Source organism: Temnothorax americanus, unplaced genomic scaffold (genome assembly GCF_048541705.1).
Source record: "Temnothorax americanus isolate GAGA-0224 unplaced genomic scaffold, ASM4854170v1 Scaffold142, whole genome shotgun sequence".
Taxonomy (NCBI): Eukaryota; Metazoa; Arthropoda; class Insecta; order Hymenoptera; family Formicidae; genus Temnothorax; species Temnothorax americanus.
In genome coordinates, this window is record NW_027509278.1 from 90,001 (window position 1) to 116,583 (window position 26,583).

General features: G+C 36.0%; 4 protein-coding genes, 1 long non-coding RNA gene and 1 other non-coding gene across 9 annotated transcripts in view; 2 read left to right on the forward strand and 4 right to left on the reverse strand.

Annotated features, from left to right (window-relative positions):
- Tgt (tRNA-guanine transglycosylase) overlaps window positions 1–813 on the reverse strand; it is a 7,945-nt gene extending 7,132 nt beyond the window's left edge. Inside the window, exon 1 of the mRNA XM_077401442.1 lies at window positions 613–813. Coding sequence (XP_077257568.1) covers window positions 613–813 — 201 coding nt within the window. The remainder of the gene's footprint in view (window positions 1–612) is intronic.
- LOC143894811 (uncharacterized) overlaps window positions 1–10,809 on the reverse strand; it is a 98,735-nt gene extending 87,926 nt beyond the window's left edge. The window contains exon 1 of the long non-coding RNA XR_013256168.1: window positions 10,672–10,809. This is a non-coding gene — a long non-coding RNA (uncharacterized LOC143894811). The remainder of the gene's footprint in view (window positions 1–10,671) is intronic.
- Window positions 1,195–12,956, forward strand: LOC143894810 (thiamine pyrophosphokinase 1). Its single transcript, XM_077401449.1, has 8 exons — window positions 1,195–1,663; window positions 1,730–1,857; window positions 4,462–4,468; window positions 10,714–10,869; window positions 11,147–11,403; window positions 11,485–11,589; window positions 11,666–11,828; window positions 11,924–12,956. Exons 1-8 carry the CDS (start codon window positions 1,195–1,197, stop codon window positions 12,067–12,069), a joined length of 1,431 nt encoding a protein of 476 aa, XP_077257575.1. The 3' UTR covers window positions 12,070–12,956.
- LOC143894807 (mitochondrial protein C2orf69 homolog) lies at window positions 4,438–6,819 on the reverse strand. 4 transcript variants are annotated; one of them, XM_077401443.1, is made up of 6 exons: window positions 6,692–6,819; window positions 6,417–6,558; window positions 5,818–5,945; window positions 5,484–5,646; window positions 5,035–5,278; window positions 4,438–4,954 (listed from the first exon to the last, which is right to left on the reverse strand). In XM_077401443.1, the coding sequence occupies exons 2-6, from the start codon at window positions 6,546–6,548 to the stop codon at window positions 4,752–4,754; spliced, it is 870 nt and encodes a 289-aa protein (XP_077257569.1). In that variant the 5' UTR covers window positions 6,549–6,558; window positions 6,692–6,819; the 3' UTR covers window positions 4,438–4,751. The 4 variants fall into 4 exon arrangements, with proteins under 4 accessions (XP_077257569.1, XP_077257570.1, XP_077257572.1 ...); XM_077401444.1 differs by having other exon boundaries at window positions 6,621–6,803; XM_077401446.1 differs by having other exon boundaries at window positions 6,696–6,801.
- A 1,224-nt stretch (window positions 12,957–14,180) lies between the features above and the next one.
- Window positions 14,181–26,583, forward strand: part of Vha100-2 (V-type ATPase subunit a family protein Vha100-2) — a 37,154-nt gene continuing 24,751 nt past the window's right edge. The window contains exon 1 of the mRNA XM_077401437.1: window positions 14,181–14,319. The gene's annotated coding sequence lies outside the window, so the exon portion shown is untranslated. The remainder of the gene's footprint in view (window positions 14,320–26,583) is intronic.
- On the reverse strand, window positions 22,017–22,137 carry LOC143894817 (U4atac minor spliceosomal RNA). Its single transcript, XR_013256170.1, has one exon. It is a non-coding gene; the product is annotated as a U4atac minor spliceosomal RNA (small nuclear RNA).

Sequence of the window (26,583 nt, forward strand, 5' to 3'; positions counted from 1 at the left end):
TCACTGTTACGTAACGTAATATTGTAATCAAATAAAGGGAGGTAATTGACCACTTAGAAGACTTTATTTGGCACAGAGCACAAGCGACAAGTCGAAGGTGTGACCGCTTCGAGAGACGACTAAGAATTAACTCTAACTCAAGAGGAATCCTCAGATATCCTTTTTTAAAGGAATAGATTGAATTTTCGTTAATTATAAATAACACAACGCGTCCTAATATCGGAAGTATAGTAGCAATTGGAGCGGCTCATTAAAAGAATAAGTAAAATTGAAAGTTTGGCATACAGCAGAGATCTGTTAGGATAGGACTAGTCGTTTAGAGTTGTACGTGATTAGGAGATACAGAAAAAGAATTTTAGATTTAAAATAAGTGAATGAGCATAGTGAGTCACGGAGTAAGAGTCAAGACAAATAAGTCTATAAGGTAAATAGCGAGACTTAGGTTTATTAGGGTTTAGTTTTCAGGTATTTGTCTGGAAACATTATCTGTCTTGTAAGAATTTTAGAAATAGAATTCGTAAATAAATACGTGAGATATTGAGAGTTGCGACACGTAACACCACTACCCGCTTTGCGTGCAGCTTGAGCAAGAAAAGAAGAAATTATATGAACCTGTGTTCCCACCGGCATAAATACCGGCGTATCCACGTGATGATGAACAAGCGTCATGCTGCCGGTCCTGGCTTTCGTGGTTTCGCACTCGGCGAGCACCTCAAAAACCAACGGAGTTTTCCGACTCGCCATTTCCATCGGCGACCTACCGAGTCCCACGTTCACTGTCGTAGAGTACGACTTGTATAAAAATCTGGACATGGAGAGAAAAAAAGCTAATAATAAACATCATGGCTTATATCCTGAATGCCCGAAATGAGAGGTTATGTCACGATTTCGCTCTCGCCACGTGCCTTCGTCCCAGTCGCACATTTGTCCTCTGAAATATACATGCGTGTTCTGTTCTGCGCCCTGCGGTCTTATTGAACACCTTGTATATTAATTAACGTGTGTATGTAAGTAAAGCTGCCGACCGCCGCGATCGCGTTGCACGTTGCACGTTCGAGCTGCGAAAAGCAGAGAAGATACGCTCCGCAGATGTTCGCGCTATGACGACCACGCGTGATGTCGATGCACGGAACGTCGCCTCGAGGAGAGATTCGCCTCGCGGCAGCGTTCGACGGTAACGGTTAGCCGGCAGACATGAAGACCGAGGTGTCTTGGAAGCGGCGGTTCCTGCGAAAGAGGCTCCAGTACATGCTGGTGTGCGTCTTCGTAGTCGCCGTGATATTCGTGATCCATCAGCTGTTCTACTTCAAGGAGCTAAATCAGGCTACCGTGGGCAAGTTGATCGCCGGCTCGGTGCAGGACACCCACCGCGTGGTCGTCGGCAAACGGGCTGACAAGTGGAATCAACCGTACCACTCGAAGCTCATACGCGACAAAAACGGTCGGACGGTGTCGTTGCGTGGCACCCGGGATCAGGACATCGCCAAGTACCTTCCCAATGTCAACGGGAAATTTGTGTGCTTTGCTTCGAAGAGGGAGATTGATATTGTGAAGGTCAACGATGATTATTGCGACTGTCCAATGGACGGTAGCGATGAACCAGGTACCAATGCCTGCAGCAACGGTTTCTTCAATTGTGAAAAGAGTTCAAGAAAGTCAGCAGGTATTGTAATCGAATCTCATTGCAATAATGTATGAAATAATCTATGAAACTTGTATAAATTTACAGCAAGAATACCATCGTACAAAGTTAATGATGGACATTGTGATTGCTGTGATGGTTCTGATGAATGGGCTGAAGCTGCAGTGTTATATAAGCTCAGCAGTAAGTTTAGTTTATGTAATTTAATAAAGAAAGTACTAATAGTACATATACATATACGTTCCCTAAGTAGACTTTGAGATCTAACAGGAAATTTAATTCTGAACAAAAATTTTTCACAAACAGGTCGAAAGATGCTGAATGCTTCTTTAAAAATTTATCGTCTAAAAACCTCTAAAATCTCGTTTTCTTTTAATACATTTTACAGATATCTAGGAAAGCCTTTTTTAATAAAAAGTATCGAAACAAAAGTTGTAGAGAATTATCTTTCAAATGAGACCAAAATATTTTTATTACGTTTCACAGGTTTTGAGATAACCAGTTATTACACATTTTCCAGTTTCTTTTTACCTTCCGTTTTTCTTTTCATCCTCCTAGATTTAGGATTTGTTTAAACAATGTAGAAAAGTAAAATTTTTTAGCAGAGTAACTAATAAGATGTATAAAAATTAGCTAAGGTCATAATAGCACAAATAAAGAGTAGTTCTCAAAAGCTTTACTGTCAATAGCAGAAAAAACATTTTTTTGTGCATTTAAAATTGGTTATCTGAAGACCTATAAAACGTAAAAAAAATATTTTGGTCTCATTTGAAAGATAATTTAATTCTCTATAACTTTTTGTTAAAAAAGGCAGTTTCCTAAATATTTGCAAAAAATGTATTTAAAAACGTGATTTTAGAAGTTTTTAAACGCTATCTTCTTAAGGAAGCATTTTTCGACTCATTTACAGGAAATTTTTTGTTCACAATCAGAATTAAGGCTCCTGGGCAACGGCATCCCGACGCCCGCCGTCCCGGAAGGCCGCAGCTAGACTCTGCATTTCGTCATTTTCAACACTAGAATAAGAGAAAAAATGGCTTTTCAAGTTTAATAAAATCATATCCAATTTTGGCCTCTACTTCCCGGGCTATTACATAACCGCGGCGAGAGCCCAGTAGTGCGATTCTGTAACTCGTTATGCTGTCGTTGTGTGCTTATAACGACAGTTACGCAGGTATACTACATGATAAAACAGCTGCGCAACGACAATATAACGATAACGATACTGCAAATAACGATAACGAGTTGGAAAATCGCGCTACAGAGCCGCGATTCTGTACTCGTTATGCTGTCGTTATGTGCTCATAATGACGGTTGCGCAAGTATACTATATGATAAAAAAGCTGCGCAACTGTCGTTATGAGCACATAACAACGCATAATGGAGCCTTAAATTTCCTAAGATCACAAAGTCTGGCTGAACGTTCGGGCCATCCTGTGTATGTAAATGTAAAGTAATTTAGAATTATATTTGTTAACTTAGATTTGTTACTTATTATTCGTATTTATTACAGAGTTAGGAGTAACTTTTCATGGACCTAAATGCGCAAACAAATGTTAGTGAAGAAAGTGAGCTATAATTCACATCGAAAAAAAAAAACCGCTTCTTGTACGAATTTATACATCGTGACACACAAGAATGGCAACAACCAAATATAAATGCTAGATAGATGCTTAGAATATTCTTATTATTTTAGATTTTCATGAAAGTGCATTCATCTATATGTTATGGTCAAAGCCCGAAACACGGGCAATCCTAGGATTAACTATAAATCAATTCTGCCGAACAACCAAGCGTTTTGGTAAAAGTCTGTGGTCATTTTCTGATAGGTATGTATAAAACGAGTGTATAAAAAGACAGTACACAAATAGGCAGGGGAGAGCCCTCCTTCGCATAAAAAAATTAATTTAATTCCAAGCCTATTCCTAAAAACTGCTTTAACCAAGATGCTTGGTTGTTCCGCAGGATTGACCAGTCAATCCTAAGAATGCCGCGTTTCGGGCTTTGACCATAACATTTACATAAAGCAAGGTTTGTAAAGCTAAAATAATCGCTAAAATACTATTAAAAAATTGATAATGAAGTTTTCTAGAGTTAAGAAGTTATTTTATTAATGCTGATACATATTATCAGTTAAGATATTCAATTAAAAAATATTTTTTTCTTAGTTGTAATTAATATTAAAACTACATTACAATTACTACAAGAAAACAATTATTTTTTTTTCATTTAAATAAACATTTATCAATATCTAGAAATAGAAAGAAATATCAGATTTAAGAAAGTATATTTGAGTAAGTAAATAGATAATACAAGTTTTCTCTTTAAACTAGCGTAGCGCAATACATTTATTTATGAAAGATAGAATAATGTAAAGAATAATGTAATAAGAACTGTATGTGCAAAGATGATCTTTCTCTTTACAGAGATATTCCTCTATTGTAATATTACTTGTACTAGTTAACTTTATATTATTTTTCTATATATGTATATTTATTATCATATACGTAATCTTCCATTTTTTGCTTTATAATTATGAAGATAGATATTATTAGATAATAATTAAAAATAGAAAGAAAAATATGAAACGAGATTTGTATAAAAAGAAAAAGCGAGAATCATAAAATATCATATTTCCTTAGAGATTACTAAATAAAATAAACAATTATAGTATTTAGTGTTAACTACATTAGTAATTGTTCATAAAGATATTATACATATCACATAGGAAAATAATTTCATAATAAAATTGTACAATGTATATTGTATATAAATATTATATGATTTACATTTAACAAATTTTTATTATTTATGACTAGAATAAGAGTATTTAGAATAAACAGTAATCAATATGTACATTATGAAAATATTCCGTAAAATATAAATTCTATTAAACTCTTCTTATAATCAATATACTTGAAAAGTATAAATTATGAAATAGTTTGCAACACCGAAATATCAATTATATCGTCAACAAGATTATTTTCATACGACTTTACTTTGATTCTGAAGTGAAGAAGTTGCAATCTATTGCGACCTATTAATTTTACGATTCATACACAAATGTTCAATTATGCAGCGAATTTTCAGGAAACTGAGTACGATGGTTTTACTGCACATTACTTTTGATATCTGTAAGAACATTGAAATGCGACGAGAGATTTCGCGCTTTGTCACCAAAGTGTAAAATTCGTTGTACAGATACTCCCATTTTTTGTAAGGTATCATTGAACATGTTTTCTTCCATCTGAATCCATGGCCGGTCTTTGTCTCGCATTTGATACGGCGTAACATGTATATGAGCGTTTATTCCTGAAGAAGATATTTTATCATGTTATATCAAAATAATATATTGGAAGATTATTACTTTGAAATATTTGTCTAGGTCTCACTTAATTTAACAAAGGAACGAAGTATATTTTGATCAGTAATCCATGTATTTCTGGGACCATTGTGTCCGCCATCTAGCCACCACATATCTTTAATGAGTTTGATAAAGTTATTTATATTAGGATCGTCACTCGAGTTATCATCATAATAATGAAACTCGTAAAGAAACTGATTCAAAACCGCACATCCCTTACTGAAGCCCATTAGACTTAAATTTGTAGTTTCGATATTATGGCTATCGATATCCTACAAAATGTTGAAATATGAATTCAGTACCTCGCGATGTTATATCTACTTAATATGTATATAGATATAACACATTTATATCTTTTAAGAACATTGTCAAGGTATGAGTTATAAATACAGTTGCATATTAAAGTTGTAGACAGCTATATTACATTGATTTATAAATTTTTTTTTATAAATTATGGTTTGTGCCTCCGATGCATACTTCTCCCATTTTTAATGTTTTAACGTGTTCCAGACAACAAAGAAGGAGATCCCTTAAATGTTGTATAGCTTTGTGCATTGGGCAAAATGTAGGTGTGCCGTATTTATCTCCCAGTATGAAATTATCGAAACAACTGAATACTGCGTTTCTTGTTATTGTCATTCTGAAACAAAAACGAGATTGTTGTGTAAGTAACTTGATATGAACTGGACAGTTAAAAAAATTATATAAATCCTTTTAATCATTAGTACATCTAATTATCATGCATTATCAAATGTCAAAATAGAAACATTGAAATATTTCAGTTTCCATACGTAACGTTATGATAATTTACCTGGATGGACGAACAACAAATATGTAACTTCTTGGAAACTGTTCAGAAAGTATAGTTGCTGTGTTCTCTAAACTCCATTTCACATATTTCTTGCTATCTGAATGCTTTTCCATGTTTTCTTGAACGTCCTGCGATAATTTTTATTCAATAGTTGTGTTAATATAAATATATATCGTGTCGTTATATTCGTTTAAATACATATATAATGCAAGCAAAAAATTTTAAGAATAAGTTGCATAATTAATGATCTATTCTAAAATATAATGATGCCTCTCATATACTCCATATAATTATTTTTAATATAACAATAAATTTTCAATGTTCATATCGGTAAAGACGTTATATATTGCCAGTTACGGTAGATTTAAATTACTTTGTTATTCTATTCACTGGCAAAATAAATTTATCATTCTGTTTATAACAATAAATAATTTACAAATTTAAAATATAACAGGAAGTTTTTATAATTTTTAAAGAGTCGTCACATAATTTTTTAAAGAAGAAAAGTGTTTTGAAGTGTCTTCAGGTGGCAAGATAATGGAACGAGGCATGAGAGAGTAGATTACAATTATTTATTCGTCGATCGATTTTGAACATACTTGGACATCACCGCCAAAGAATATAAGAAGATCGCGCGAAATCGGCTGCAATTTCGACCGCGTGTAAATCACATCGTTGCATCGACCTGGAACGCCCGGTATGTTTCTCCATATCCAAGTTTTCGAGCTCATCGGCTGCTATCTGCAAGAAAGGACCGAGTTGATGTCTTTGCGAAGATGGAACATCGCGCTTATCGGTCTAACAATTGGAGCAAGTTGTGGATTGCGAAAGCGTCGTGAGTCGATCACAGGAACAATTGCGCAAATTTACATACAAACCGAACCGGTGGTAACTATATGGAATGGAGCTGCGAAGTCTATTTGTTTTGGTTCCTGCACTTTAGTACTTATGCTATGCTAATGGCTCCTGCACACAGGACGCGGCAGCGCGGCAATGCGGCAACGCGGCACCGCGGTAACCAATTACCGTCTTGCCTTTCCGTTCTACTTCTGAAAGTAGTACGGAAAGGCAGATGGTGATTGGTCACCGCGTTGCCGCATTGTCGCGCTGCCGCGTCCTGTGTGCAGGAGCCATTGGGTGCGTTCAGCCGATACTCCGCTAGCCTAGCAATCGTGAGCAGTCGCTCGTTTTCGCTCGTTTCCTCTCCTTTGACCCAATGGATTAAAAGGAGAGGAAACGAGCGACTGCTCACGATTGCTAGGCTAGCGGAGTATCGGCTGAACGCACCCATTAATAGCATTTTCGATTTGGTGACTCGACCCGACTCAGGGTGCCATTACATGGAGCGCGGAAACGCGGAAACGCGGAAGCGCGGAAGACAAAATTTACTAGATTTCCGTCGATCCGTTCCGTCTGTTTTGAATGCCTTAATATTACATGGAGCATATTTTGAGCGGAAAAGCGGAACGGAGAATTATAAAATATTAATTTTTAACGGTATTTATTGATTAAAAGGCTTGTATTCAATAGATAAGCTGAAAAGATAAGCATATTAATAAAAATTGCAATGAATTACGTGAACACAATTTTAAGAAATGAATACAAATGTCTATTTGTCACTATACTGTTCCGCTTTTCCGCGCAAATTGTGCTCCATGTAATATAAGGAGAAACAAACTCGCGGAACGAACGCGTCAAAATCCGTTGTCAACGCGGATACAGTATACTCCATCAAATTTCGGAGCTGTTTAATCACATTGAAAAAAAAGCTTTTACACATACTCTTCGATTACTTTATTATTTAATAAAAGTGGCAGTATAATATTATAGATCCAAACATCATGTTGATGGTTATTATGAAGTATATCTTATATGCAAGCCAGGGTACATACATACATAGGCTGCGTTAAGTACTGGCAGTGAATATCGAAACGCAGCCATACATACATACACGATAATAGCGGATTCCGCTTTTCCGTTCAAACGTGCGGGACTCAACTCGCGGAAACGCGGAATCTAATAGTTACTATTCTGTTCCGCGTTTCCGCGCTCCATGTAATGGCACCCTCAGGATCGGGTCGAGTCAGATCTCAAGTTCGATTTAAAACTCGATATTTTTAGGAACGCACTCAGTATCATGGCGGAAGGTGTGTCTCCTAACCTATTACTGACAGTTCAGCACGAAAGCTCTAGCACTATTGGCACATGCGGAACTTCATACTTCAAAAGATCTCGCGAAAGTTTTTCAGCTCGTATTAAGTAAATGTAATAAAACAAATGTACATATATGTACATTTGTTCTTTTTTATAATTAACAGTAATTACTAACAGTACAAATTTCTTACCTAATCCACTCATTTGTTATATTTATTACATTTACTTAATACGAGCTGAAAAATTTTCTCGAGATCTATTGAAGTATGAAGTTCCGCATGTGCTAATAGTGCTAGAGCTTCCGTGAAGGGGGGTTTTATCAGTTACATTCCTCGGATGAGGAAATAAGGTGCCTTGTACCCTAAGGTAATTAGTACAAGCAATGTAGACCTAGTTATTCATTCATTCACACTACCACCGTGATACACACGTTCATAATCTTTTTGATCCTTTTTACGAATCTTTCAACCTTGCAGATTGTGAATCCTTTCCGATTCCCAATCGTGCAGATCATTAATCCATAAGAATCTTAATCGGAAAAAACTTCTCAACAAAGCATATATGGGACGAAGGCCGGGTCGGATTCGAACCACGGACCTTGGTGTTACTAATCATTCGCGTAGGCACTGAGCCACGCGTCATCCCCGAGCTTCCGTGAACTATCAGTAATAGGTTAGGAGACACACCTTGACACCTTCCGTCATGATACTGAGTGCGTTCCTAAAGATATCGAGTTTTAAATCGAACTTGAGATCTGACTCGACCGACCCAGGGTCGGTCGAGTCACCAAATCGAAAACGCTATAGATTCCATAGACGCGGAAACGCCGTGCGGTAAAGTGCGTTGACCAATCAGAAGGCTGCCGCAAGTCGCCTGCGGCAAAATCAAAATTTGTGATTGGTCAACGCACTCTGCCGCATGGCGTTTCCGCGTCTATGGAGTAGCTGCTTTGCTTTGATTGGTCCAATTCACAACTGTTAACCGGTAACTCCAACCCCAACCCTAACCGCAAATAAAGGTTGGTTTATAATAGCCGTAACCGTTGATTTAAGCCGTAATCTTTAAGAAATTGACCAATCACAGTCGATTATTCTTCTCACATTCGACTGTGATTAGTCAATTTTTTAAAGATTTACGGCTTAAATCAACGGTTACGGCTATTATAAATCAACCCTAAGCCCGTACTGGATCGAAGTTCTTGTTCTTGTTGGAAAACGCACTGTGAATTTGAAATAGTGTGAAATGTGAAAACAAGAGGTCTGTTCTTTTTAACTAGACTTGTATGTACATACTTTCCTCTTTTTCTCTCAAATGTTGGAAAAGGTGTAATGCTGGGTCTACAACGTCTACAATGCAAGATAGGATGTGTTGATTGATTAACTTGTGATGACGCGACGCGTGACGCGCTCAGTGGAAACTCAGCCTATGCTAGGTCTACAATGCGAGTGCGAGTCGCAAAGTCGTGAGTCGCAAGAATTGACCAATCACAGTCGATTATTCTCCTCAAATTCGATTGTGATTGATCAATTCTTACGACTCACAACTTTACGACTCGCACTCGCATTGTAGACCTAGAATAAGCTGAGGCTGAGTTTCCACTGAGCGCGTCACGCGTCGCGTCATTACAAGTTAACCAATTAACACATCTTATACTACGTTTACGCGAGCGTTACTTCTGTAGTAACTTACGATATATCACTCGTTTACGCGGAGTAAATTATCGCAAGTTACTACAAAATCCCGTTTACGCGAAGGAAAATCCCGTGTACGCGAAGGAATTATCGTAAGTTACTACAGAAGTAACGCTCGCGTCAACGTAGTACTATTTTATTACATTACTTGTGACGGGATCACGGTCTACGACCGTGGACCGTGATCAAAATGGGACGTTTTGATTGGTTAACTCGGATGACGCGACGCGTGACGCGTTCAGTGGAAACTCGGCCTAAGGGCAGTAAAATCGGGCCCCTGGATCGCTTCGTTTTAATTGGTCGAATCCTTAATTCTCCAATTCGTAATCTCGATCGTTGCGTAATCTGACGTGACTTCGATATGGCACACTCGACTCGAACTCGAAAGTCGAAAATACAAATACATTCAGCTCGTTTCAGCTCGATAGGATTTCAAGCGACGCCCGCGCGATAAATATCAGACACGATCTTGGCGCGATTTCCGAGACCCATGTTTCGCGTTTTTCGCGATGTTTAATTTGAAAGTAAAATTAGGCTTTTTACGAGGCCTCGCAGATCGCCGGTGGTCGGCGGTAAGTGACAACGAGATAAGAGCGGCGTGAGCGTCAGTGAGCGCCTGAGCGGCGCTCCGTTTACCGTTATCGCGTCGTTAATGAACAACGTACGACGTAGTGATGAGACACGAGGTCGATCACGTAATTTCTCGCGACGCACGAGGCATGCCGGCGAGTACGTATTCGAATGCAACACAGCGTGCATTCCTTCGAGTCTCACGTGTGGACGACGATCGTCTACGCCGCGGATACGGAATACGGATCTGCGAGGACAAACGGAGGAGACATCCCGTCTTTTTCTCTTTCTCCGTCGCTCCTCCGACAATTTTTGCCGCGTAACGAGATAGAGTTCTTGTGACGCGAAAACCACATGACGGAACACACGCGACGGAAAAATCACATACCGGCGCCTTAACCTTCTGTTACGTAAACTCATGCTGCCGGATTTTCCGCGCCTTAACCTTGACCCTTTTCAGTGATGGGACACGTCGCGTCAGATCGCATGATGCAACAGGAGCCGGCGACCGGCCATGGGACAACGTGGAGTCCGCTCGACGCGTTTCAGGATGGCGCGTATTGCGAGTACGCGGTGATCGTGCTGAATCGTCCCATATACTGGAGGCACGATGTGCTGCTTCAATTCTGGCGCAAAGGTATGCCGATTAAAAATACGCATATCTTGTGATCCTGTCGCTTGTTATTGCGATTGCAAAGAATTAAGGCTATTCTACAATTGCGTAAGAGTAAGGAGTAAGAGTAAGAGTAACAAATTGATCAATCACAGTCGATTATTTTCCTCAAATTCTCACTGTGATTGGTCAATTTCTTACTCTTACTCTTACTCCTTACTCTTACGCAATTGTAGAATAGCCTTGACAACCAAGTGCCACAACTTACATTGTTAATTTATGTATCTTTTTATGTAAGCAGCTCGAGTCACCGTCACTGTGGATGGCGGAACGCAAAGGTGGCTGAAGTATCTGGAGGAACAGGGGATAGACGTATTGAACGACGAGCGATACGTACCGAATCTTATCACAGGGGATATGGACAGCTGTCCGCTGTCCCTGATCCAGAAGTTGAGAAGTATAGGATCTACTGTCATTGAGACGCCCGATCAGAATCACACAGATTATACCAAAGCTTTGTTGCAAGTTGCGCACTACGCCAGAACGCGCAATATAAATGTAATTCTAGAAATTCTTGTTAATGTTCCTTTGAAATTAATGTTGTATGTAATGAAACGAATAATATTTTATTTTTGGCAGTTAGGTGAAATATACGTGCTTGCAGAAACGTCGGGTAGATTTGACCATATCATCGGCAACGTCAATACCTTGTACAAAAGTGAGAAGCTCGTGGGAAATATACGGGTAGAGTGTCTATTTGATAGATAGACTTGTGATTGCGTCTCCATGTTACGTATTCTGATCGAGATCATTTTTACAGGTACTACAAGTCGCAAGCAACTCTTTGACATGGATATTAAAACCTGGTTTGCACAGCATACATATACCACAGATCCTGGTAGAACAGAAGTCTTGGTGTGGTCTACTCCCATTCGGTTGTTCCGTTAATTGTATATCAACAACTGGTTTGAAATGGAATTTAAGTATGTTTTATATATCTCATTTATTTCATCTAGAAATGAATAAGTCGCATCAATATGTTGAACAATCTTTCTGATTTGCTTTTCTTATGCTTCAGATAACTCAACTATGCAATTTGGCGGTTTGATAAGTACCTCAAATACGTATGAAAATTCTGAAGTGACTGTAAATACAGATACATCGGTAATATGGACTATGGGTATAGAGTCTCTTAAGGATAATGCAAATGATGAAGCGTCGTAATATTAGCCTGCCATTAGATAATAATGGATGGATGATGCAAATTATCAGACATAGTTTTAGAAGTCAGGTGGGCTAAATTAGCTTTGTCTAAGGTATTTTTTATTTGAATAGGTAGTAAACTAGATCTGCATGAAATTGAAAACAATGGCTGTGTTCAACAGAGAAATGCTTTGCAAAATTCATGGATTTGATTAGTGTATACTCTTACAATTAGCTTCGGCCAAAATTAAAAGCATATATCAATCAGATTTCTCTATTGAACCAATTTTAAATTCAGTCTTGAATCTTTTGGCTATTGGTATTGGTACTATCGCAGGGTAAAACTATTATAATAATATGTGATAACAATGAGGTAGTAGTTGTATGCAAAAATTTTAGTCTTTTTCTTCAGCGTTCTATTATCATTATTTAAATCTCAAATAAATTCTTGCCTTTCTGCGTTTTTAAAGAGTTGGTTATGAATTAAGTTTGTAAATCATCATATGTCATGATTTAATGATAAACACAATCTGGTAAAACAATAGTGAACACGATGAGCGACGAAAACCGCATGTTGCTCTTTGTATTCAGCAAATCATATTTGATTTGGGCTGGGAAATTTACCCGAGTTGGCGCCTTCTGATTATCATCTATTCCGATCGATGCAGCATTCTTTAGCCGGACAGCGCTTTCAAAATGTGACTGAAATACGAAAATAGATCTACGATTTTATTGCTTCCAAACCGATGTTTTTCGTAAAGAAATTCATAACTTGCCCGAAAGATGACAGAAAGTTACAGAAAACGAAGGAAAATATTTTGATAACTGAATTGTATTACATATATTATGCACTTAAAGCGAAAAAAAGACTAAAACTTTTGCATACACCTAATACATTATTTACTTACTGTGTGCACACGATTCTTGTTCGAAAAATAGTGTTTCCCATTTTAGAATAAAAAACTAGTTACCCAACCATAAATTATATGCAGAATTATAAGAGTGAGGTATTGTATTTATATCAGCTGTGAATTTCCCAATTTCTTTTGCAATTGTTTTACGTGTGATTCATACCAAATGTTATCAGATTAATTAGTTCTACTGCTTAGCGGTATCGGGTACCACGTTTTATCAGATATTAATTTTTAAATATAGGTGTGCAATATGTTAGGCATAATATTGCTGCGAGACTCAATGAAGTAAATCTTGCAGTAGCTATACCGTTATGTACTTATATACATTCCAATGGATGATATTAGTTGAAAATAATATAAAATATAGTTTGCGGTTCCTATTTTGTTTACGTAGTCATATGAAACCAAAGCCATGATATAGTTACATGACATTTTTAATACATATGTATGAATGTATTAGTTTTTTATCAATCTCCATTACAGTTTTCTACCTCGCAAACTTATATTCTTTCATTCAAAACTTTTAATTAGCTTCTTACAACTAAGGTGTGTATAAAGGATAAGAGTCGAAATCGAATTTGAGACCTACCAACTATACATGATTGAAACTAGAATTTGTTATATAGATGTCTACATATAGATATCCGATTAAGAAGTGTTTACTCTCATTTGTGCGTTGATTTTCGATCCTTAGTATATTCGCTGCTGATTTATTTTATAGTGAAATGCAATATTTGTCTACAGGCAACACAAAAGTCTAAGAAATATAAATACGTAAAAATATTTTTTTAGACATTTTAGATTTATGTGGTGTTTGGATGACTACGAAATATTTCTTACGTCGCACACGATTTGTAGTACTTTAATGGATCTGTACATAGTTAGCACATGATGTAAGAAGTATAAAACTCAAATCTCGTTAAATCTCTCTCGAATGTTTCTAGGTAACACAGCGAAACGTGTTTATCGCAAATATTTGGCACAGCGAGTGTCGAGTCGAAATAGTATTCTGGGCAGTACCTGCCGCTTTATAGTCGCCCGCATTCGTGAGCCATAATATTTGACTCGTACGTATGTACTCGCATGTATAACAGTGGATCGCTATCGCCGCTATCGGGGCTAGAATCGGAGCCGTGTACTTCGTCGATCAGCTGCAGCTGTCACGAATGTTTACATTCGTCGGCCGAGTGCCGGCTTGTGGTGGGGTCCGTGGGGTCGCGGCCACCGTCCAGTTCCTTTCGGCCCGTCGCGTCGCGCGGTTCACGTAATCCACGAGTGTTAATGTGCCTTATCGTCGCGCTGTCGCGCGGTATCGAGCAAATGCCAACGCGTATCTTCCCGTACTTTTCGGAATCGGGTAAGCTTTGCGACCCTCCTTGCGACGGGAATCGCAGCGGGTATATAAAAGGACACGTGGCAAAATATCTCTTGAAAATATTTGTTTAACGAGAGTATTATGCAGCGAGTAAAAATACTGTAAATTAGTATCTATGTTAACATGCCGGTTAAAAGGGATAGATTTGTGGCTGGTTGATTTGACACCGATTATCAAGACATCCTAGGATAATAAGTTTATATTAGAGTTTGTAACATTGTTATGCTGACTCGAATGTTTTTATTGTTATATTGTTTGATAATCTTGACGCGTTTGCACTGGTTATATATTTTGTATGCGTGTGGCCGTTCTTAAACGAGTTTGCTCTGAAGATTGTGAACGGGTGTAACGCACAATATCCCAATGTTTAAATAAAGAGATTATTGTTGCAAATGGTTTTGGCAGTTGTCACCGAAAGTTAAAATCATTAATTGACGTAAGAAATTCTCGTGTTTCAAACAGAAAAAATTTCAAGTAAATCACAAAATTGAAAAGGAAAATGTTACCACATACATGAGACGAAACGGAACAACTCAGATCTATTTTTATTGTTCGTCTTGTCTTTTAATTTTGACAGCCGTGACACATCTCCGGATGTTCTTGCATCTGCTATCAAAATACGATGTTTTCTCTCTTTCTGAAGAATTGCGTAGACGTTGCGAGAGATTCTTTTTACAATACGGATGTTTGGGTTACGAATTTGTTTATAAATTTTTATGTAAAACACACTTTCGTATACATTTAATCGTATATAAAATCTATTCATTGATTAAAACAATCCTACAATAACAACAATAATATTTGTACAATATTCTAAAAGAATCGACATATTTTAACCGAGTGCGAAGTAATGAGCAACCGAGATGAAACTTCCGAAACAACCAAGTGATGATGCACAGAAATCGTGGCTCGCGATGCGGGAGCTTTCCTCAGGCCTCGTACGTCCTCAAACTTCAAACAATCGGCTGTTCTAATAAACCTTCGGATTTCCGTCTCGTGAGACGCGGAGCGCGCTTTTCGACAGCAACTCGAGAGAGCCTCGCTATAGACGCATTTCGGACGCGGACAAATAGTCGCGCTTGGCTCCGAGTTGCCGCGGCTTGAGCCACCGAAATGGTGTCAGACACCGAGTGTAAATAACCTTATGAACGTAAGAATAGACATACGAGACGAATCGGGTTTATGTATATCTCTTGTGCCTCGCGCTGCGCCGCGGGGAGAGAACTCCCGGCGGTCGCGCGACAGGATTCCGGTTTCAAACCGTCGGTCGTCGCGGCGACGAGTCTCGACTTCGGGCACATGGGTCCCCGAATAATAGACGCGACAACTCTTTGTCTCGCTTTCTCCCAAACAGCACGCCTGCATGTCTAAAAGACATCTTTAAGACATCTTTTACCTTTTAGACATGCATGCTGTCTAGGTTCTCTTTTTTTATATAAATAAAACAACGCTATCGAGTTCGAACGAAAATTCAGTTTGAAATTGTGACGGTTTTGATTTATGGGCCGTAAAGTTTGTCTAGTTGTAAATTCGCGCCTCGTTACACGTGCGGGCACTTGCCGCTGAATCCCGCGTAAATACGGGGTCTTAACTTGTGCAATATATACGGCGGCTCTCTGCCGCCGATCTTATTTTCGCATTCAGCTGCGGTGGTGTTAATCTTTACGCTTGTCTGCGGACCACGTCTGATCTTGTATGAGCCAAGTCAAATAATTGGCGAAACGCCTTTGATTATTCAGAGGCTCGTTTAATCAAACTTCGGAACGAAACTTGAGTTTAGGGCACTGGTGTGGGAAAACTCAAATTGGCAGTTTTCCAGCAGCTTTTCAATATCAGAGTGTTATTAGATCATAGACGACGTTGACATGCATATCGTTTGTTCTTGCGTCTAATGTTAAGTTTGGTAGGCTGATTCTGCGTCTCATGTTATCTGAAGAACGCCCTGATGGAATCTTCAGAATTCTTTATATTAATTCTTCAATTAATTCTTCAGAATTTTTTATATTATTAATCAGAATTTCTATAAAAATTTTCAGACTCTCAGAATGCTCAGAATTTTTCAGATTTTTAAATACAAATTGAAACGTTTTTCAGAAAAACAGACAAAATCAGAATAAAATATTTTAAATTTTTCCCGCCAACACACATCTTTGAAGAAATCTGAATAAATATAAGAAAATTTTTCAGAAATTTTTTATTCATGCAGATACTGAGATATTGCGAAAATTTTTATCCAATTATTTCTAAAAGTATCTGAGAGAGATTTTATGTATTTTTTTTTAATTTCTCATAAGTCTCAATTCTTAGAAAATTTATGAGAAAAAATAATAAATTTTTTTACCAGGGCGACGAATCACAGGAATAAGAGATCGCACTTGGCGCAACAATCACATTGTTATCGAAATATTACAACGAGAACTCTCTCTCTGATGTGTTTCTTTTCAATTCTGTGATTTTGCTGAATTTTCCGGAGTAGGAAGCATACGAATCAATTAATTAATGATTTTAACTTTCGGTACTAACGATACAGCGATACGATAATATGTGTAATACAATTTATCGGTATCGACTGCAAGAGCCATTTGCGACATAACAATCTCTTATGGAAACGTCGCCAACGTCGGGATATAATGTGTTGCGTCTTATCCTCTCGGTCAGCTTCGAGGAATACTTAGTCGGTCACGATATATATCTCGAAAAAACATATTTTCCGCCACAGAGAGCCCGAGAAGCGGGATGATTCCGTGTACCGAGCATACGTAAAAAGCTGCATATATCTTGTATAAATAGCATCGTGATATACGAAGCGACGCGTACGTAAGGGACCTGCAAACAACGAGCTCGTTTTACGGTCGGTTGACGAAATATCGCGAATAGTCCAAATATACGAAGGCGTTATACCTGCGCGGGAGTGCGTATCTGCGTCGAGTCTATCTGTGAGATTGTTGCCGTAACGGCGGTCGTTGAAAAACTCTTTCATCTTTGCACGACTGCAGTGCCAAGCCAGTCGCTTTATGCACGTGTCGGATATAAATAAAGCGCCCGGTATCGATTTTCCGCATGTCGAAGGGTGACGGAAGGGTCGCAGAAATTGTAATCAATATTGATAGTCAATCACCTCGGCACACACGCCATACTTGTCAGTTAATTAGCGTTGATTATGATAATCGAAATTATACTATTTGTACGAAGATGCACAAAATATTTTTTTCGAAAGAATATAAGTGTATATTAATTTGAAATCGATTTTTCCTTGGAAAAATATTGCGGGAGAGCATTACTTGACGCTACCTAGCTCTTAATACTAAATATTTTTGCAACTATCCTGGTGACAAAATTTCCCATATTTTCTCAGAAATTTTCTAAGAATTGAGACTTATGAAAAATTTTGGAAAAAAATATAACTCAGAACTTTCAGAAATAATTGGATGAGGATTTTTAAAATTTCAGTATCGGTATATATATCTATGAAAATTTCTGATAAATTACACAGATTTTCTCATTATTCAGATTTTTACAAAGATGTACTGGCAGGAAAAATCTGAAATATTTCATTATTATTTTGTCTGTTTTTCTTTCCAATTCGTACATAAAAAATTTGAAAAATTCTGAGTATTCTGAGAAATAAGTCTAAAAATTTTTATAGAAATTCTGATTAATAATATGAAAAATTCTGAGACATTTTTCCACCAGGATAATTCTCAATTAATTATATAAATCCACTAAAGTTTACATGAAATTAAAGGAAGAATCGATTTTATCAATTTCAAAGCTTATTTATAGTACCCAGAAAAGCTCTCGATTTCAAATTGTTTTTTAACTCAAAAGCTATCCGTTCACCGATATTTTCGTCGTGGAAACAACTTCAAATTGATCAAAGAATCTGTGGATTAAAGCTCTCTTTCCTTCTGAGAGAGGTCTGGGACACCCCGCATTACGCAGTTTTCTGCACGACTGTGCGATGAGGTAATCGAACGATTCATAGACTCCGTCTCGTATATATACAGTATACAATTCTGTCGAGAGTAAAAGTTCGATGCCCCTGTCGGCGGTTCGTACCCTACTTTGTTAGTTCAGCTTTTAGCTTTGTCCTTCTTCTTTGGCGCAGTTTACTCGTTCTCTCCTTGACACGTGCTGGAACTTAATGATTGAGGAAAGAAATTCAAAATTTATCTCTCCGGTTTTATTCAATTTTTTGTTTTTTATATTTTTATTTCTGCTTGTCGCAGAACATTAATTTATCCAATAACTATATAGACGAGAAGACAAAAGTGATTTATCTGAATTTGTGCGCACGTGCTAGACGTCAATAATTAGTCAATTATTAAATGTCAGTCAAGTAAATCCCAAGTTAAATTACTTTATTAACTTTTATGATAAATATAATACATATGTATATAAAATATAGGCTATGATATAATAATATAGAACGTAATAAAAATATGAGTACATACTAAATAGACGGACAAATGCTCGTTTTTCGTCATTTTTAAAAGTTTTCTCCTGTCATTATTATGACTCACGTCAGTTCTGTTTACGACATAATGACACTTTATTTATAGTGAAATAATTTGTGCGAGAACTGTGCTGTTTTATCTCAAGGTTAGCGCTTCGAAGAAGTCTTTAGGAGATTCTTGTGTAATATGCGTACGCGTGCGCCCGTGCATTTTGCAACTAAGCGATTATGTACACGGTGGATGTAAGGTTTGTTTGAAATTGCGAATCGTTTGGCACACGCTATCGTGAAGCACGCACGATAATTCTGCAATAAATACAGAAATAGAGACTCGCGTAATTCACGTTTAGATTATAAAACGCGCCGTTTACAATCCTTTCTAGTGCTGTTTAAATGAAAGAAGGACGGTGTTCCTTAATTAATATAAATTGATGCCAGATCTTCGTTTGCCTCGACAGGGCTTTACTTTGACAGTATTTTAATTTCAGACCACTAAGATTTTAAGACCCACGAAATATTTAGAAGAGATCGCGGAGAAGATATCGTCGCCACGACGCCGACGTAAAGAAACGATTTTCAATGGTTGATTATTCAAGAACATTTGACCCTCGAGATCGTTTGTCTCCCTCGTTTTCGTTATAGGAAATTCTCTAAATCTCATAAAGTGATTTTGCCACTAATATATTAGAATGATTGCGATGGTCACTCCAAAAGAAAGTGTTATCACTCTAATTTGAGCAAATGCGGGCACTCATAAGAGTCATAAGGTATAGGAGTGAATTTTTTACTCAAATTTTTTAGAGCGGCTACTCTATCGGAGTGATAATGATCTCACTCTAAAACTATAGTGAAATCACGATTTGCTAGAGATCGACTGATAAATGATTCTAATAGAAAATAGAATGAAATTTTCCACTCAAAATTGTAGAGTGACATGATTCATTCCTATGAACATTGATCTACTGCACTCGAAAAGAGTGCCCTTTCACTCGAGTGTGATTTTACTCCAACTTATAGAGCGCAATTTTACTCTTTCTTACAGTGGCGAATCACTCGAAGTGCACAGGTTTAATTTTCACTTTTCGTTACACTTGCATATCACTCGTTTTTGTGTGGGTAATATTTCACTATCAGATTTTTAGAACATAGTCACGTTCAAATTTAGCCAAAGAATTTGAAACATTTTTTTTCACATATTTTGTATGTGACTCGCGAATCTCGAAGGAATAAGACGTCGCAGCATCTTTTGTCGCGGTTTCGCTAGGCAGATGGACCGCGGTTGGACCGCTTATTAGGGTCACTCAGTGACTGATTGGTGTCCAAGGTTCTCCCGCTGCTTAGACATTTTAAACGTGTCTTTTGCCAATCGCTTGCGCGGTTGCTCAATTTGGTACGCGGCTGGGATTGATATGCGGCGAGCGATGTGTCCGCGAGCGAAAGGCCGTGGTTATCCGGTGGATAACTAAGAAGCCTTTCTGAAGAAAGGTCTGGTGACCGACGACGACGATAAATGATTGTCATTCGTGCAGCCGGATCGAAGATGCGGCGATTAATTATTACTCTACGGCCGTAAACTCTGCGCGAAAGAATTCTAGAGCGTTTCATGTTGTTATTATACGCAAGCTGTGTTTTATTCTAAAATTGTTGGAAAATTGTTTTTTTAGATCCTTTGGATCCCTTTTAACTATAGATTGAATCAAACTCTTTGAAAATAGATTTTTAAACATCTCAAACTAGTTAACGATTGAAAATAATTGATGGAACCACCGATCCGAAATTAAGCGTTATTCATTGCAATGTTTAACTTGTTATTATTAAGAGTTATTGCGAGAATTATGCCTCATTTTAATGTTATTCGTCAAATTTAATTTTACAGAACTATATGCAATAAAATTTAAATATAAGGCGTAACATAAATTATTTAACTTTTTGGTCTCTACACAGAAAAAAGATCATTCTTATTCAGAGAATATCTTTATTTTTGACATGTAAATCTTAAAATGACATTATACAACGTTAAACAAAGATAAATTACTTGTATCAAAACATTATCCCTTTCTAAAAAAGGTATATATAATTTTATAAAGAAAAATAAAATCCTTACTATTCAAAAATATAATTTTTATTACTGGAAAGTATAGAAAATATTTTGGCTAGAGAATAATAGTACTTTCAAGCCAAGAATATTTATATAACGATATAAAGACAGTTTAATCTTATTTTAAAATTCAATATTCTCTACGTGAACACAATATTGATTCAATTTCATTATGTTATAACGAAGAAGAAAAAATCGGAAGAAGAATAAAATATCATTATCATCAAAATAATCATATTTTGTACTCTTTATGTAATAATTATAATATTCAAATTAAATTATAATATTCTTGAAATACAAGAATATGAAATTCTTTCAAGAAAAATATATATTCTTGCTTATATATGAAATAATGATTGTGTTGATTTGAATATATTTGTTTTGATTAAAGATCAATTTTTTTTCTGTGTATGAACAAAATTTTAAATTATCTTGTTTGGGATCACATTAGTGAGGATTCGAGATTCTTCTGATTGTAAGATTTTTTATTATAAGTATTATCCTTTTTAAGCATGAAGGCACGCATTTTTCATTTTATTGGATTTTATATATGTGTATCGGTACCGATACCGCGAAAAACTGTGAACTAACCGACTAGTTGTTAGTGACCCACATTCAAATACTATTCTTAACAGAATTGCAGTAATGCTGCTCGATCTGTTATGCAATGCATATAGAATACTATTACGTAGTGCCAATACCAATTTGTTGAAACCGTTTGTCAAACGTTTGACCTTTTGTTGCTGTTAATTGTGCATTTATGGACCGCAGTACATATCAATTGATTTATGTCAATTACGTTGACGATACGATTGTATAAAATTTATCTTAATAGTAGATATATATTTACTACTAAAATTAAGATTCTTACTTTGCAACACTTTTCTGTTATATCATTAAAGTCAATAATAAAAAAATTAACCGTGTGGAAAGTTTTTGACGAGATATATTTTAAGCAAAGCATAACAATGTCGTCGTTTAAAGGAGATATGATTTTTTAAATTAATGAACGATAACAACGAGCAACAATATAGCGATAATTAATATCCAATTAAGAAATTAAGCAAGTGACGTTTTTTTATTAGATACATTACAATAAAAAAAGCCTCTTGTAAAGTAAAGAGGCTACCCAAAAATTGCATCTCGTAAATATTACGGATGCGGTTAAAATTTTTATCTGGGTTTCAGCAACAGTACTCTCACTAAACGATCATTGAGCACTTTGCTCCCCAAAGACAAGGATAAGCCTTCTTGTATCCTTGGCCTTATATACGCTAACTGTGATATTCTGCTCACGAGAAAGTATTGCCATCTTTTGGCGGACTAGGAAACTACAAGGTATATACAGGGTGAACTTAAAATACTCATCATTATTAATCATTACTTTACCTATATATCTTATAAAAAATAGAGTATAATTATATGAAAATTCTTGTCATTTTTGTTTTTAAAGCAATAATGACAATAATGACAATTTAAATAAAAAGCTGTTGTTTTAACTGTTAATTTAAGATTGAATATTTAAGGAGATATGATCACTGAGATATAAGTATGGAAAAGGCACTGACACGGCTGGCGCGAGCCGAGAGAGAAGTAAACTCGTGGGATCGCTGTCTCTGTCATGCAGTTCGTGTGACAAAGATAACTATATAGCTCTCTCAATAATATGCGTATGCGTCTTGTACAGAGAGAGATCCCACAATGTCTATCTGTCTCAGACAGTCTCGTTTTTCGCCTACGGGCGTAGCATCGTAGTGCCCACCAGTGCCCACTCCATACTTATATCTCAGTGGGTATAATCGATTATTTGTGGAGGTAGATAGCGAGAGAGATACGCTTATCCTCTTATGTATTAGCAATACCAACATAAATTATAAAAATTTTTTAATAATAAAAAGCTATTTTATAATTTATTATAATAAAAAGGTAACAGACAATGCCAATTTTTAATTCCGAATAATATTAATGTTAATATTATTAGAAAATATGAATAATTTGATGTTTTGTGTTCGAAAATTATTGATTATTTGACAACGTTGCATTTTTGAAAGTGGTAAAAAAGACATGTTGTTATAGGTATTTTACAAATTGAATAATTTTTTTGAAAAGCAACTGCATGTGTTTTCTTTACACCAATTGATTCATCTTATTATTCTTCTATACATAAAAGTGTTAAAGTACACTTACCAAAAAATGAATAGTGTACGAGTTAGTTTAGATTTCATATCAAAATGTAACAGATAATAAAGTACAAAATATCTACAGACTTGAATAAAAAACGAAATTGTGTGGAATTTTGTAAGCTACAATTTTTATATCTACATAAATTTCTGTAAAGTCGATATTTTCCGAGTTATTTGCGAAAAACTGATTTTTGGGGCTTTTTGGACTCTCTCCTCCCCGCAACGTAGCGTCTACACGTGGGGACTTTTAATATGTTGAATAGTACCCTACAACAAGCCTGTTTACAAAGTTTCAGTCCAGTCAGTATTATTTCCTCAAGATTTTGTCATTTTACTGGGCTATCTATTTAAAAAAATGGCGATAGCCTTTATGTGACCTTAAAAAATCGCTTTTTTCGAAAAATTGATTGTACCATTATTTGTCCTTTTTCAGACGATACAACTTTTGTCTGGAACATTTTTCTTTTAAATGCTTTCTTTTCAAGATATTCAGTCTCAATTTAAATGTCTCATTCTGTATAAAACTCTAACTTTAATTTTTTTTTTTTTTGAATTAAACTACATGATCAATCGGCTTGAAATTTTAATGTGATATTAGTTTTACTTTAAATAATATTCTGTATAAGTTTTAAACAGGTCAAAGTATTTCGATTAAATGTTGAAATGACACAGAAAGTCACTTCAATTATTCGAAAATTTTTTTACTCATCAAAATTACGAGAAGCCATCTCTCTCTCTCTCTCTCTCTCTCTCTCTCTCTCTCTCTCTTTCTCACTTATACGATTTGCAGACTTCTCTGCCTTGAATCTCGATGGCTAGAATCTATAATTGTTATTTATGCAACTGTATAAGTGTACACACGCGCCAAATTCATTATTCTCATGTCATTAGTGTCTTCATGACATGACAACCAGAATGTACAAATTGTACATGTAACTATTATTTGAAGTTCGTATTTATCCATGGTAACAACGAGTGGACGAGCTTCAATCGTAGGCACTAATTTAGGCATTGTAGAGCTTTAATACGGCTGTCCTAGTTGAAGATCTGTCCGTATGGGACGTCACGCAATTGCAGTGAGACCTGGCATTACTAATACGTTTTTAATTTGCCATTATTACAGGTTTGATATAGACGCGAGCATTGAAACTTATTCGGAATACGGTTTCCGTTATATCTCCGAAATATTTGGCCGACGATAGCTCGGTAGACCTCCTTTACAAACTCTTTCTCACGACACTCAAGATTTTTCTCAAAAATGTTATTTCTACTTTGATATACATGGAAATAATTTTGTACATTTTTACTGATTTATAAAATAAATTTAAATAAAGAATTGCAAATATAATTGAAAATATGAAGAATAAGGAAGTATTTTTTTATTTTTTTTTTATTTTGGAATTTTTAATTGTAAGTGATTAAGTGAACTATAATACTCACTCATGCGATTTCTGACATTGACGAGCGACTTCATTTTTTATATTGGCATATATATTCTTCATATTCATGTAGTAATCATGACACCGGAATTCATGGATTATCGCTGTATTGAACGAACCATCACGCGAGATAAAATTATCTGATTTTTATAATGTCATTTACGTACGATTTGTTCTTGCATTGATCGATCATTTCCGTCGCATTATCAGAGATAACAAATAGTCACGCGCAATTTCATGCAGCCCATCGGTCAATATTCTTTAAGATAAAAATATTTATTATTAATTATATGTAATTTCTCATAATCCGTAAATAATCTTTAATGTTATAAAAATAATGTTATAAAAATAAAATGTTATTTTTTTTGGGTACCAAATGAGAAAAGATTAATCGTATAGGTGATGATATTAATATCACTCTTGAATTTTTCAACAAATAAAAACAGAAAAAACTGCTCAGAAAAAATCTACATATATAAGTATAAAATATTCGTATGTTTGTATTTTAATTGTAATCAATGTTTTACCGTATTAATTGGTGACTGACCACGAACGAACAACTAGATCTACTTCGCGAAAGAGCGAAAAGCTGTTGAAACTGTCACGTGAATCTAATCTACGGACATGACACATGACATCACGCATGCTCTCCTCGGGAGGACCGCGCGCGCATACATGTAATGTAATAATGCTTCAATTTCATCGTTCCGCATAATGAAAGATGCCACTGGAGATACGGCAATTTGCGTAATAGTTGACCGTTAGATCGGAGGCCGCTCCGCGACAACCTAGAAACCGCAGAAGGATAAATCCTGACCTTACGAGACATCGTGATTTTTATCATGGATGCCGAGTAGAGCGAGTCCTATGAAAGATTCGATGAGATCTTGCAAAGTAACGCGATCATTTTTCGTTACTTTCCATTTTACGTTGACGCCAATGTTGATAGCCGATTGAGGCATCGATAACGGGTACGAACTTCAAATCTTCATAGAATTTCTAATCAGTACTGGACTCGTACGCGTTAACAAAAACGCTGCTGTTTGTAATAGATTTCTCACGGTTCTTTATTATAATATATAATTAAGGTGTTTAAGCATCTTTTTAATGCAGACGGCATAGATTTTTCTAAGAACTTAATGGCCCAGGCAACACGCATTCCTGGTGGAAAAATGTCTCATATTTTCTCAGATATTTTATAAGAATTTCTCTTTAGATTTAGGAAAAATTCTGAAAAAATATGTATAATTTCTCCAGATACTTTCAGAAATAATTAAATGAGAATTTTCGGAAAATTTCAGTATTTGTATGTGCTAAAATTTTTGATAAATTGCGTAGATTTTCTCATATTTATTAAAATTTCTATAAAGATATGTTAACGGGAAAAATTTGAAATATTACATTATTATTATAAGTACGAGGGTCGGTACGAAAGTAATGCTTCGTAATTTTTTTCTTTCGAATCTGGCCCCATAGAAAATTTTGCGTTTCACTGACAATGGCCGGTATTCATAGTTATTTAAGACCATCTTAAGTTCGATCTTAAGATGTCATGAACCAATCACAGAGCCGTATTAGCGTCTTATAGACATTACTTAAGACAATCTTAAAGACTATGAATACCAGCCAATGAGTTGTTATTTGAGTCTCTAGTTGCATTATGTTGAGTGGTGTTGTGATCAGTTACGTTAGTGTGTCACACGAACAGTTCAAACTGGTGTGTGTTTTAGATACGCGTAACAGACAAGGACGATGATTAAATTTCTTACCGATGGAAGAAGACTTAAGATATATCATTAAGACGTCATATCGCACATCGAGAAGAATTAATACTGTCACAAAAATTTACAATTTTTAGAAGAAAGGAAAAACGAAAATTTAATTGAATTTTTTTTAATTGTGAGATAACTAACGAAATTACAATTTCGATATTTTTTTATAATGACACTTATACTGTTTCTTGAAAAAATCTGGTATTGAAAAGAATTCTCACTCAAGACTTCCGCCAATCGGTTGGAAAAGATTCCAGCCTTTTTTGAGATGCGTCATTGTTTTTGTCATCAACAGTTA

Bases quoted from the DNA above. Each gene is read 5' to 3' on its own strand.
- LOC143894810 (XM_077401449.1), top strand. From the start codon at position 1,195: ATGAAGACCGAGGTGTCTTGGAAGCGGCGGTTCCTGCGAAAGAGGCTC. The intron at 1,664-1,729 runs GTATTGTAATCG...ATAAATTTACAG, and splicing joins GAGTTCAAGAAAGTCAGCAG to CAAGAATACCATCGTACAAA. The intron at 11,404-11,484 runs GTAATTCTAGAA...TATTTTTGGCAG, and splicing joins CCAGAACGCGCAATATAAAT to TTAGGTGAAATATACGTGCT.
- LOC143894807 (XM_077401443.1), bottom strand. From the start codon at position 6,548: ATGAGCTCGAAAACTTGGATATGGAGAAACATACCGGGCGTTCCAGGT. The intron at 5,647-5,817 runs GTAAATTATCAT...TTTTTGTTTCAG, and splicing joins TTTGTTGTTCGTCCATCCAG to AATGACAATAACAAGAAACG. The intron at 4,955-5,034 runs GTGAGACCTAGA...TATCTTCTTCAG, and splicing joins TCGTTCCTTTGTTAAATTAA to GAATAAACGCTCATATACAT.